This window comes from Monodelphis domestica, chromosome 1, assembly GCF_027887165.1.
Source record: "Monodelphis domestica isolate mMonDom1 chromosome 1, mMonDom1.pri, whole genome shotgun sequence".
Lineage (NCBI taxonomy): Eukaryota > Metazoa > Chordata > Mammalia > Didelphimorphia > Didelphidae > Monodelphis > Monodelphis domestica.
The window spans coordinates 648,740,838-648,755,342 of record NC_077227.1 but is presented as its reverse complement, the minus strand read 5'-3'; the positions used below and the strand labels follow the sequence as shown (position 1 = coordinate 648,755,342).

General features: G+C 33.6%; 1 protein-coding gene across 12 annotated transcripts in view; it reads right to left on the bottom strand.

Annotated features, from left to right (window-relative positions):
- Window positions 1-14,505, bottom strand: part of CCDC88A (coiled-coil domain containing 88A) — a 179,504-nt gene that overhangs the window by 127,844 nt on the left and 37,155 nt on the right. For all 12 annotated transcript variants that reach the window (XM_056814003.1, XM_056813995.1, XM_056813999.1 and 9 more), the window contains one exon: window positions 9,703-9,811. In XM_056814003.1, the coding sequence (XP_056669981.1) occupies window positions 9,703-9,811 (109 nt within the window). The remainder of the gene's footprint in view (window positions 1-9,702; window positions 9,812-14,505) is intronic.

Here is a 14,505-nt window from a genome sequence, read left to right as displayed (position 1 = left end):
GCATCACATCACACTTCTGGTTTTTCAGAATGAAAATGATCCCTACTATGTTCACAAAGGGCTTTTAAAGCAAACATTTAGAATCTATTCTTTACTCAATGTAGATAATAACTATAAATAATTAAAGTTCTAAACTCCAAAAGTTAGCTACAATATTCCAATCAAGAATCGTATCAAGATAAACCCAAAGATCCCAGCTTTTGACAAAAATCCAATATTCGACAAAAACTGCTGGGAAAACTGGAAAGCAGTATGGGAGAGATTAGGTATAGATTAACATCTCACACCCTACACCAAGATAAATTCAGAATGGGTGAATGACTTGAATATAAAGAAGGAAACTATAAATAAATTAGGTGAACACAAAATAGTATACCTGTTGGGATCTTTGGGAAGGGAAAGATTTCAAGACCAAGCAAGAGTTAGAAAAAATTACAAAATTCAAAATAAATAATTTTGACTACATTAAATTTAAAAGGTTTTGTATAAACAAAACCAATGCAACCAAAATTAGAACAAATTGGGAAAAAATATAATAAAAACTTCTGACAAAGGTCTAATTACTCAAATATACAAGGAGCTAAATCAATTTTATAAAAAATCAAGCCATTCCCCAGTTGATAAATGGGCAAGGGACATGAATAGACAATTTTCAGATAAAGAAATCAAAACTATCAATAAGCACATGAAAAAGTGTTCTAAATCTCTTATAATTAGAGAAATGCAAATTAAAACAACTCTGATGTACCACTTCACATCTAGCAGATTGGCTAACATAACAACAAAGGAAAGTAATGAATGCTGGAGGAGATGTGGCAAAATAGGGACATTAATGCATTGCGGGTGGAGTTGTGAATTGATCCAACCATTCTGGATAGCAATTTAGAACTATGCCCAAAGAGTGCTAAAAGACTGCCTGCCCTTTGATCCAGTCATAGTACTGTTGGGTTTGTACCCCCAAAGAGATAATAAGGAAAAAGACTTGTAAAAAAATATTTATAGCCATGGTCTTTGTGGCAAAAAAAATGGAAAATTAGGGGATGCCCTTCAATTGGGGAATGTCTGAATAAATTGTGGTATATGTTGGTGATGGAATACTATTGTGCTCAAAGGAATGATGAACTGGAGGAATCCCATGTGAACTGGAACGACCTCCAGGATTTAATGCAGAGTGAAAAGGAGAAGAAACAGGAGATCCTTATACACAGTGATAAATACACTGTGGCAAATCGAATGTAACGGACTTCTCTACTAGCAGCAATGCAATGACCCAGGACAATTCTGAGGGACTTATGAGAAAGAACACTATCCACTTCCAGAGAAAGAACTGTGGGAGTAGAAACACAGAAGAAAAACAACTGCTTGATCACATGGGTCAATAGGGATACGGCTGGGGATGTAGACTCTGAACGATCACCCTAGTGCAAATATCAAAAATATGGAAATAGGTCTCGATCAATGACATACGTAAAACCCAGTGGACTTGCTCAATGGCTTGGGGGGGGCGGTTAGAAGGGGAAGGAAAGAACATAAATTATGTAACCATGGAAAAATCCTCTTAATCAATAAAATTTTTTTAAAAAGGGAAAAAAGAATCTTATTCAAGATAGAAATCTTAAATACAACTTCCAAAAAATTATGGGTCTTAAGAGATGCTACATAATATCTTAGTGATCTTTATTTTTTGTAAAATGGAGATTTGAACCCTAGACTTCAATCCCCAGAAGTCCTTGATATTTCCCAGAATTCCCTATAATCTCACCTGAGTCTCTACCTGGGCAAGATCACAATGAGTATTTAGCTGGCTCTCTGCCTCACATGCATCTCTTCCTCTTCCATGCTCACTCTCCTCCTCTATTCGGCTATTGCAAGATGTAGTAAGTAAGCTGTGAATGGGCTAATCAGCCCTAGGCATGTGGTTTATTATTTTGTATCCTTGATTTCTAATAATCTTTAATAAACCTCTTAAAATATATTTCTATTACTAGAGACTAATTTAATTTTTACATTTTCCAGAGCATTAAATTCATGAAGATATTTCTTTACAAAATTACTGAAAAGCACTGAGTCAAGCATTCATAAACAATAGTTAATGAAACCCTACAATACAGTCCTTATAAGTTTTTTACAATATTGTACCCTAAAGGCACTATACTTTGATATTACATTATTACTTCCCTGTGTGAAAATTAAATTAACTCTTCCCTGTTTAACTCCCCTGCCCATTTTTAGATTTAATCACCAAAAGTATAAACATACTACTTACAGTTGAGTGGGGAGATCTTCCCATTTTTAAATCTAATCACCAAAAGGGTAAACATCCCACTTAATCATTAAGTGGGGAGGTAGGTCTGTGACCCCATGTACAATAATGGGTGACAAATTAGAATCAAACTTATTGCCTCATGGGTCGTCCTAAGCAAAGCTTCGACTGTGATTGGTAGGCATAAAATTAGGGGAAGGCACAGGAAATGATGCAAAAGAAAGTGTCTTTAAAAGGGAGTTACAACTTCCTGTGGAGGCAAATTTGTAGAAGAATCATCTGAGATCTTCAGAGAGAACTTCTGACTTCTGGAGTTCTGAGTTTGAGTTGGAAGCTGAAGGAGAATCTGCTGACTGGACCTCAAATCTTGTTCCTGGTAAGACTGTCCTTGAATCATTCCTTTGGACTGACATGAGGTAAGTGAAAAAGCTGACTCTTTTCCTGAAGAGACTAGCCTCAGGAGAGACATCCCCAGGTCCTCGGCTTTGCCAAGGCCTCTCTGGCTAAGGTCTGATTCTCCCTACCCAGGTTGAGCCAGGGGCTGGAAGTAAATTACTTAGTTCTTAGGCTAGATATCATACCCTATCCTTTCTCTGATTTTCTTACTTCATTCTTTCGACATTTTGTGAATAAATTGTAAATAAAACTCTTTGGAATAAATTGAATTCCTGGTGACCCTATTCTTAAATAGTCCAGTCCAACATTTTATTAAAAAACCCTTTTTTCTCCTCACTCTTGGAAAGCAAAACATCATTAAATTATAATAACAAATTGAGACGAAAATATGAGAAAAAGTGGTGACACTTAAATTTGGGAATTAAATTGAAAAACTTATTTTTTATTTCTTTTCAAGGACTGATTGAGTTTTTAATATCACAAGTACTAATACTGAATTACAAGAGCTAAAAGTATTCAAAGAAAAGGTTGAAAACAAAGTACTGCAATCCTTTGCCTAACTTCCATATAAAAATGCACTGTCAGGGGGGGAAGCTGGGTAGCTCAGTGGATTGAGAGCCAGGCCTAGAGACGGGAGGTCCTAGGTTCAAATCTGGCCTCAGACACTTCCCAGCTGTGTGTCCCTGGGCAAGTCACTTGACCTCCATTGCCTAGCCCTTACCACTCTTCTGCCTTGGAACCAATACACTGTATTGACTCCAAGACGGAAGGTAAGGGTTTTAAAAAAAAATGCACTGTCAGATTCTATAGCCATCAACAGCCCTTATAGTTCAAAGGCTAAAAATGGCCTGGCCTAGTTTGTTGTCTATGCGTCTCCAGGGAGTAAACAATAAAAAATATGGAGAATATACAAAGAAGACTAAAAGGAAGTTGTATAGAATAACATATGGAAGACAATTCAGTAAAACTCAGCAAATACTGATTAAGCAACAAAGCACTGTCCTGGAGTCAGAAATACAAAACCAAAAGTCTTTATCCTGAAGAAACTTCATTTTACTGAGAAAATACATGTACACAAGTGACTAAATATCAACTAATTTGAGGATCAAGAAAACAATCTAGGAGAACCTAGAAAGTCTTCTCATGGGAGATGGCACATGAGTGGAGCCTCAAAAAAACCTAAGTAGATAGCAGAGGAAATGCAAAAATGCATTTTAGACATACTAGACTCAGTCTTGTAAAGTCACAGAAGCAGAACCAGGAATGTGAGTTTTGGAAATAGCCAAAGAGGCAGTTTGGCTGAAATTTTTATGTAGTCAAGTCACTGACCTGAGAAAGAGAAAATTTTACCAATACAGCTCTGAAAAGAAGTTGAAAATAGAAGACTGAAGAGAAGTATGCCAACACAGATTTGATGTTATCAGAACACCAAATAATATTAAACAATGTTCTCTTCTTCTAATAAGGTTAAAAATATGATTAATCTAAAACAAATAGAATTATATTAGAGACAGAGTTAATAGATACTGGACTTGGGAGTTAGATAGACCTGAGTTTAAATCCTATCCTAGACAAATAAATATGTGATCCTAGACAAATATCTCTCTGTCTCAATTTCTTATTCAGTAAAAAGAAAAGAATAATAAAGCCTACCTTACAAAGTCATTGTGATGTTCAAATGAGATTAACAAAGGTAATGAGCTTTACAATCTTAAAGCACCACATAAATGCAAGTTATAAATAGGCACAAACAAGGAGAATCAAATCACTGTTTTAGAAGTATGAAGGGAAAATATTTTAAGTGAATAATGTGAAAGAAAAAGCTACATTGGGTAAAGTGCCCAAAACATATACAATATTTGTAATGTAATAATATAAGGATTTGGTTTCAGAGGAACATAATTCTACTCGTACTTTAAATTTATTTTGCTCATTACAAGAGATGTTAATCTAACGAAACATGAAAATCTACTCTTTTTCTGTATCAACTGAGCTAAACTAAAGGACTGTGCTTTTGTTTTTAATATTAGTGACCTCATAAATGCAGACTCCCTAATGAATATTTATATTTCTTAATTATAAACTATTTCTTCTTCCAGCTGAATGAGGAACTTAAATTCTCAATAGGCTCTACTGATGAAGACCATTATTATTTTAATTATGTAAAGCAGATGTGGTTAAAGGAGTACATTTTCCCTTTTAATAAGGACTTAGGATTTAGTCAATCTTTCTACACCAAACAGTAGTTTTCACTAAGCTATTACTATTGACTAAAGCATTTTTACCCGGAAAGAGAATTTATCAGTTAAATATGCCACCTCTAGACAAAATACTGAGTTGCTTTCACCAAATGACAGATAAAAACAAAAATACACTGTTCAACAATCTTATTGCTTAGATTTATTTACTAACTAATCACAAATAAATATTACAAAAGTTACTTGTCTTGAATTATTATATGAAAGCAATTTCAGCTAAATATTCCTTATATAGAAATACTAGTTAAATAAAAAATTGGTAACAAGACTAGAATACTTGTTGGACATGTGTAATTAAGGGTTTTTTTAAGTCTAGTTTATGTATAAAAAGAAAAATAGAAAAACAAATATTTTTAAAACTTACAATCATTTTTCAAATAAAATAGATTTTCCCTAAAGTATAACATAAATTTCTATTTTTCTGAAAATCTTTTTGCATTATGATCCAATCTAAGAAAGATATTCATTTCAAATTTTTAATCCAAACAATTAGACATTTCGTTTCTAACTGATCAAAACAAAAGATTTTTGGAATCTTGACAGAAACTTGTAGAAAATCCATAGAACCATCAAAGTATAGTTAAAATTCAACAGCATAATAAAATTTTCTAATTTGAACAATTATAATTGGAAATTTGACAAGGTTTAGACATGGTCTCAACAATTCTATCTTTGCATTAATTATGGAAAAAGGAACTTAAGTCAATTAATAATGCAAGGAAAATTAATGTTGAATTCTAATAATTTCTATTTGAACCTTTCTTATATTCTCATTGAAATATTCTCATATTTCAAAAGTCAGTCAACTTCCAGGCTAAAGTAATTTTCTCCTGGCCTCACAACATCTCACTGGGCTAGTTTCTTATTAGAGGAAGAGTGGAGACCTGTTCCTTATTTATCTGTAAACAAGAACTCTTCATTTAGGTAAAGGAAGTCAGAAAGTTCGAACTTGACTTTGGTTGGGGAAAGCTTGTGTGGGCTTCTCCCCAGTGAGACCCACCTCTTTTTTTTTTTTAACCCTTACATTCTGCCTTGGAGCCAATATTGGCTCCAAGGCAGAAGAGTGGTAAGTAATGGCGGTTAAATGACTTGCCCAGGGTCACACAGCTGGGAAGTGTTTGAGGTCAGATTTGGACCTAGAGACCTCTAGGTCTGGCTCTCAATCCATTGAGCCACCCAGCTACCCCGAGTCCCACCTCTTCAGAGAGGAACTAATGAGGGACGAAATGAGTTTAGATCTCTAAATCCACCTCCTCTCTCAAAATATTCAACAATGAAGACTGGCAGGGGAGGTTCTAAAGGAAGATATCATGTCAATCACAAAGTATAAGCAAGAGATAACAAGAGGTTAAGAGAGAAAATGTTCTAAATTAATTAAATAAAAAATGAAAACGAGAAATAAAGATGTGAGAGCCATTCTTTGTTAGCAGATGTTAATAAACAAATGTTACTCCCAGAGAAATGGTTTCATTTATTGGTTAAAAATCCAAACTTTACAAATGTAAATAACACTATAATGGAAATACTTAAACTACTTATCAGAATTGTTTTTCCCAACTAGTCCTGTTCTATTTAAGGTCTTAACCCACCTTTGACTTGGGCTATTTGAAACATTTCTGACACTTTCTTTCCCATTTTCAATCCACATTTTATAGAAAGGCCAAATAAGCATCATTCCTAAAGTACAGATCTAACCACCTCACTGCCTTAACTCAGAAGTCTTCAATGATTTCTTATTGACTATAGCAGCAGTCCATAAACTAGCATTCTTCTACTTTCCCCATCTTATTTTATTATTCCCCTTCAAACTCTCCATTACATCCCATGTAACTTATTAGCTGTTGCCTACACAGTATTTAATCTTTTACTGCTGAATTTTTGCACAAGTGGTCCCATGTCTGAAACATAATCACCCCCTTACTAATCCTTACCTCCTAGAATCCCTATTCTTTTTTCAAAGTATAACTCAAATGTCACCTGTCAATATTCTGCAACTTGCTACCAATGTGTATTTATTTAAATTGCTTCACATCACTGGACTTCAGTTTCATTATCTATAAACTAAATTAGTTGGATTAGAAGGTTTTCTGTAGCCGATCTCTTCTAGCTCCAAAATCTATTATCACTATGATCCCTAGAGTATATTCCCCAATAGACTATATAAACTTTTTGTTTTGTCTTTGTATACCCTATCTAACACAATGCCTTGCACATTGTTATTGTTTAGTCCAATTCTTCATGATCCCCTATGGGATTTTTTTGGCAAAGATACTGGTCAGGATTAAGGTAAAGATTAGTGACTTGCCCAAGGTCATAAGACTAGTGAGAGTCCTTGAATACATTCTTCTTGACTCCACACCAGCACTCTACTCACCAAGTCAACTAACTACCTTGATGTGCCTTGCACATTAGCTCCCATAAATTTAATAACCATTCCTAAGCTAATGATTTTCAAATCTACCTCTCTGGCCCCAAATTCTCTGCTTACTTGCAAGCTTGTATCTTCAACAGTCTTTCGGATTCCAAATTAAAGTCCAGTAGACATCATAAACTCACTATATTGAAAATGGAACTCATCTTTCTCCTTAAACCTTCTCTCCTCCTACCTTTCCCTCAGGCTCAAAACCTCTTCACTAACCCTTAGCTGCCATATCCAATCTGTGGCCAAGGCCTGTGGATTTTACCTTTGAATATGTCCCTTTCTTCTGACAATGCCATTTGGTTGTATTTTTCAGGTGTTAAAAATATTTTTTAATGTTTTCATTTTGATAAATATAAATATATGTTTCAAGTTGTCACAAAAATCAAAATTTAAAACATGGTGATTTTTCAATCTCCAAATGATGTGAGACTGAACATTTGTTTAGTGATTTCTTTTAGAAATATGCATATATATATACACTCAGCTTCTGTCTTAGAATTGACATGAAGTATTGTATTAGAGGGTTGGTTTGGGTATAATGGAGAAAGTCTCTGGATCATTCCTCTATCACAGTATTGGTTCCAAATCAGAAGATTAGTTGAGGGCTAGACAATTGTTCTTTCCCCCCTCTCTATAACACTTACCATCCCCTCTCAGATGAAATACTAAGAATTGGTTCCATGGCAGAAGAGTGATAAGGGCTAGGCAATGGGGGTTCAGTGACTTGCCCACAGTCACACAAGCTAGCAAGTGTTTAAGACCAGATTTCACTAGGCCTGGCTCTCAATCCACTGAGCTACCTAGCTGCCCCAAAAGATTAATTCTTCTTTAAATGTTTGGTAGAATTTATCTGTGATTCCATATGGTTCTAGAGATTTTGGGGGAGCTTATTGATGACTTCTTCAATCTCTTTTTGTAAGGATTATTTAAGTATTCTAAATTTTCTATTAACCTGGGCAATTTGTATTTTTGTAAATGTTCACCCATATTACTCAAGACTGTCAGATTTATTGTTATATAATTGGGCAAGTTGTTGTTCAGGTGTTTTAGTCATGCTTGATTCTTTATAACCCCACTAGGTGTTTTCTTAGCAAAGATAGTGAAGTGGTTTGCCATCTCCTTCTCAAGCTCATATATAAATGAGGATACTGAAGTAAACTTACTTAAGTGACTGGCTCACAGTCACACAGCTAAGAGAGCGTCTGAGGTCAAATCTTCTTGATTCAGGCCCTGTACTCTATCATCTGAGTACCTAATTGGGTAATTTAGCTCCTAATAATTGCTTTAATTTCACCCTCATTGGTGGTAAATTCATGTTTTTCATTTTTAATATGGGTAATTTGGTTTTCACTTCTTAAAAAAAATCAAATTAACCATGGTTTGTCTATTTTATTTATTTTTCTTTTCATAATGCAACCACCTAGTAGAACGGTTTTCTTTCAGTTTTATTAATTTCTCCCTAAATTTTGAAGATTTCTAATTTGTTGTTCAATCAGGGATTTAAAATTTGTTCCTTCTGTAGTTATTTAATTTTATGCCCAATTCAATGATCTGCTCTTTATGTTACTGATATAAGCATTTAGAGATATACATTTCCCCCAAGCACTGCTTTGGCTGCATCCCATGAATTCTAATATGTTGTTTCATTGTTGTCATTCTCTTTAATGAAAATATTGTTTCTCTGATATGTTCTCTGACCCACTACTTCTTTAAAATCAGATTAGTTTCCAATCAATTTTTAATCTATATTTCCATGGCCTTTTATTGAATGTAATTGTTATTGCATTATGGTCTTAAAAAGATGTATTTAATATTTCTGCATTTAACTGTGAGGTTTTTATGCCCTAATAATGTCAATTCTGTGAAATGCTAGACATCTGAGAAAAGATATATTCATTTCTATTCCCATTCAATTTTTTCGAAAGGTCTATCATATCTAACTTTTCTAAAATTCTATTCATTTTCTTAACTTCTTTCTTATTTACTTTATGGTTAGATTTATTATTATAATTATAATTTTTTATTATATAATTATACATTTACAATATTCTCTCCTTATACTTATGTCAATAAAGTAGATTTTCATAGAATTCTGTTTAATAATTCAATAAACATATAATAAGTGCCTCCTATTTTCTAGGCACAATACTGAGCACTGAGGATACAAATAAGAAATAAAAGAATTCCTAAACAACAATATCTTTTATTATATCATTATTATGTCAATATTAAATTGATAGTATATTATTATCAATACAAAATGGATGACATTCAAATTTAAGCTTATAAAATAAGTTAAACATATTTAAATTAATCTACTAAGTATTTTTTTTAAAAGATAATAGCTAAAAAGAGTTCCTTACCTGGTAATAAGATTTGATTTGTCTCACCAAAATGGATAAATTTTGAATTCTAAGTGAGGCATCATTGTTGACTTTTTTATTTACTCGCTGACTCTCTGATTTAGGATTACTGTAAGAAATAAACAAATACTTTAGCCAAAAAACAGTGCCTATTTATAATGTTTGCATATTTTTATAAAGAGAAGGGTTATATAATTAATACCATTTTGATGTATTTTAAATATGAGCTATTGTTAATATCATCAGTCGTATAGATTTAGAAAGGTAACAGCAAAAAAAAAATCCAGAAAAAATTTATCTTTGAAATAAATTAAATTTTTTTCCTTTTATTGTACCCAGTGTTCCCAAAACAAAATCTTATATACACCTCAAATGCAATTCTAATAATTTTCAAAAGAGAAGGGAATAAGCATTTATATAGTACCTACTGTGTCAGGGACCATACAAAGCACTTTTACAAATAATATCTTATTTAACCCCAACAACAACCCTGAAATATAGGTGCTATTATTACTCCCACTTTCCAGATGAGTAAACTGAGGCAGCCTGAGACTGAGTGACTTGCCCAGGATAACATTGCTAGTAAGTATCTGGGCCCATATTTGAACTCAGATCATCCTGATTCCAGGACCAATGTTATGGCAAATGTGCCAATAGCTTCCCTTAAGGAAAGGATTGGGAACAGGGTCATCCTTACTGCAATTGAAGTAGTTCACATGATCAAATTTTAATCAGTTTAATTTTTTTATAATTCAAAGATACTTTCCCAATTACATGTAACAATAATTTTCAACATACTTTCCAAAATTATAAGATCCAAACCATCTCCTCAGATTTCCCTCCCATCTCAGAAACAGTAAGCAATTTGATCTGAGCCATACATGTATGATCATCATGCAAAACACACTACCATATTGGTCACTGTTGTAAAACCACACTCGCACAAAACCAAAACCCCAAAATAAAACTGTAAATTAACTGATGTGAAACATAGTATGCTTTGATCTACATCCATCCAACTCCAACAGTTCTTTCTCTGGCAGCAAATATCATTTCCTCTCATAAGTCTTTCAAGATTTTGTCCCAGATCATTGAATTATTCAGAGTAGCCAAGTTTTCACAGTTGAATATTATATTGCTATTACTATATACAATGTTCTCCTGGTTCTGCTTATTTTGCTTTGCATAAGTTCATTCTTTCCAGCTTTTCCTGAAATTATCCTGCTTATCACTTCTCATAGCAAAATAGTATTCCATCATCAACATGTACCACAATTTGTTCAGCCTTTCCCCAATTGATGAGTATCTTCTCATTTTCCAATTCTTTGCCACTACAAAAAGAGCTGCTATAAATATTTTTGTACAAGTAAATCCTTTCCCCATTTTTATTATCTCTTTGGGATATAGACCCAGGAATGGTACTACAGGATCAAAGGATATGCACAGCTTTAATGACATTTGGGCATATTTACAAATTGCCCTCCAGAATGGTTGGATCAGTTCACAATTCTACCAACAATGCATTAGTGTTCAAATTTTGCCATATCCCCTCTAACATTTACCATTTTCCTTTACAGTCATATTAGCCAATCTTATAGTGTGAGGTGATACCCAAGTATCATTTTAATTTGTATTTCTCTAATCAAGAGTGAGTTAGAACATTATTTCATATGATTATTGATAGTTTTGATTTCTTCATCTGAAAATTGCTTGTTCATATCCTTTGTCAATTAGGAAATGGCTTATATTATTGTATAGAGAAATTTGCAATAAAAATTTTTTCCAGTTTTTTCCCTTCTAATCTTGGTTACATTAATTCTGTTAAATATTTTCAATTTAACATAATAAAAATTATTCATTTTATATCTTGGTCATAAATTCTTCCCTTCTCCTTAAATCTGCCAGATAAACTATTCTATGTATCCCTAATTTATTTGTTGTATCACTATTTATCTAAATCATATGCCTATTTTGATCTTATCTTGGTATAGAATGTGAGATATACTTAGTTTATACAATATTGTTTTCCAATTTCCAGCAATTTTTCTTAATAGTGAGTTCTTAGCCCAAAAGCTGAGGTCTTTTGGATTTATTAAACACTAGGTTGCTAAGGTCATTTACCTTGTATAATGTGTCTCTAATCTATTCCATTGATCTATCATTCTATTCCATAGCTAATATCAGACTGTTTTAATTGTTATTGCATTATAATACAGTTTGAGATCAGGCCACCTTCCTTTACTTTTTTTTTCATTAATTCCCTTAATATTCTTTGACATTTTGCTCTTTCAGATGAATTTTATTATTTTTTCTAGTTTAATAATTATTTGGTAGCTTGATATGGCACTGAATAAAAAATTTATTAATTATTAATTTGGATAAAATTATAATTTTCATTATATTAGCCAGGCATGAGCAATGAATACTTTTTAATACTTTTTCCAGTTGTTTAGATCTGATTTTATTTGTGTGAAGTGTTTTAAAATTGTGTTCTTATAATTCCTGGGTTTGTCTTGGCAAGTATATTCTTATTTTATAATGTCTAAAGTTATTTTAAAGGGAATTTCTCTCTCTTGCCAATGAACTTTGTTGGGAATCTCTTGTTAAATCTTTAAATAGATTCTGTGCCCTAACCCCTTTATCAATAATGAATACCTCTTTGAGTGAATCAAGAAGAGAAAAATCAATTAGAAACAAATTAATTATGCTTCAAAGGAACATTCAAACCTGGAGGAATTAGAGGTTGTCATGGTCTCTAGGCAGTTTCAAAAGAGACCCTAGAGCCTTTCTTTACCAGAGAGTAGCAAGATTTTTTCCTCTACATTATCCCTTCTCCCCCCCTCAGTGGTCTGTTATAGAAACATTTCATCCAGCTGAACTGGTAGCTTTAAGACCTAGCACCAAGTTCTAGGTTACAAATTCATATAACTACAAAGGGGACTTGTGCAAGGCAGCTGAGTTACCAGGTACGGAAGCCCTGGGTAGTTTACTAAAAAAAGAGGTAACTCAGAAGCCAGCAGAAATGTAGCTCAAACCAAGAAGCTGGGCTAGATTTCATTTCTATCATCTTAGCTACCTCTGCATAGGAGACATGGAAAATAAAAAAAAAATATATCATTTGCTTTCTATGCTTTTTGTTCTAGGTCAAGTTCACTTGCCTGCTAACACGAACAAGATTCTGGCTTTTGTTACTGTCCCTTTAAGCCATCGACCTACACCAATCAATGAACAAATATTTATTAAGTGCCTATAAAGTGCCTGTACTTCTTCCTTGTTTAGACAAACTTCTAAAAAAAAAGCTGCCTTGATTTTACTTTTTTCACTCCCTTTTGTAAACATTTACAATCTGACTTGCCCAAATTTTACTCAGATAAAATTGTTCCCATGCCAGTCATCAATGATTGCTTAAATATTAAATCTAATGGGCTTTTCTCAATTATTCTTCTTAATAAACAGCATTTCACACTGCTTATCACCCTCTCCTCCTAGAAATACCCTTTCTTTTATGGATTTTCATGATTCAGTTCTTGGTAATCCTCTTAACTTGTCTACTCCTTTTTCCTCTCTATATCATGACACCTTAACTCCAAATTCTCAGTGACCTCATCACCTCCCATGAATTTGTCATCTCTGTGCTGATGATTCCAGACAAGTCTGTCTCCTCAGCTCCTGTCCTACATCACCAACTATTATTATACACTATAAACTCGATATCCTATCCCATAGTCAACTTAAACTCAGTTATGTCTAAAATAGAACTCATTACCTTCTCAAATGTCAGCCACCTTTACCTTTGTCAATCCCTTTACCACCACTGCTCAAGCATACTCTACATTTCTGAAGTTTACAAAATCGGCATTTATCCACCCAAATCAAGATAATATTGGCTCATATACAAGGTGATTTTCCCTCTTTCTCAAGGAGATGAACACCAGGCTTAGTCTTCTTTCCTCCTTTAATCAACTTTTCCTTCCATGTCAATGGATCTTCAAAAAATACCCAACCTGACAATCTCTCAGTCTCTTTAGGTCATATCACCTTCTCCTTCACTCCTTCTTAGCTAAACAGAGGAATCATTACACTGTACTTTTTCAGTAGGCAGAGATGTTCTATTTCTCTAATAAAAAACTGACATTCTTCTGACAATACCTTTCTGTCATTTCATTTCCTAATTCCACTATTCAATCTCATCAAAACTTCCAATTACTCTATCTTTCAGTATGAGGTACATTATAAATACATGTCATCAGAGGTCAACACTACAAAGTAAGGAAATCCTTTTAACCTTCCAATTTATTCTCTCATTCCTCACAAAAAGCTTTCCCAAACCTTCTTTTAGCTCAAATCTTCCAGACTTCCACTTTCCTCATCTTAGCTGAAAGCCTTTCAACAAGAGCTCGTTCAACCTTTCTCTTTATCTCAAATCCCCTAGATATTATCCTCCCTCTCCTTTATCCCAGCCTATAACAATGAGGTAGTTTTTTTCTTCCTGCCTAAAACCAACCCCTCTTTATGTATGCCACCTTGATCCCATTTTCTCCCATCTTCTCAAGCAGAATGCAAGCTCCATTTCAAGTTCAGTTTTCCGATATCTTACTAGTTTCTTCCCTATGACCTGCAAACATACCTAAGTCTCCCCATTCTTAAAAAATCTTCACTAAACTACTATCTCTTCAAGTTATTGTGCTATATCTCATTTCCCTTTTAAGGAAAACTTCTTAGAAACCACTGTAAATAATATACTTGTTAAAAACTCCACTTCCTTTCCTCATCCCTCAACACTTTGCAACTTTGCTTTCCACC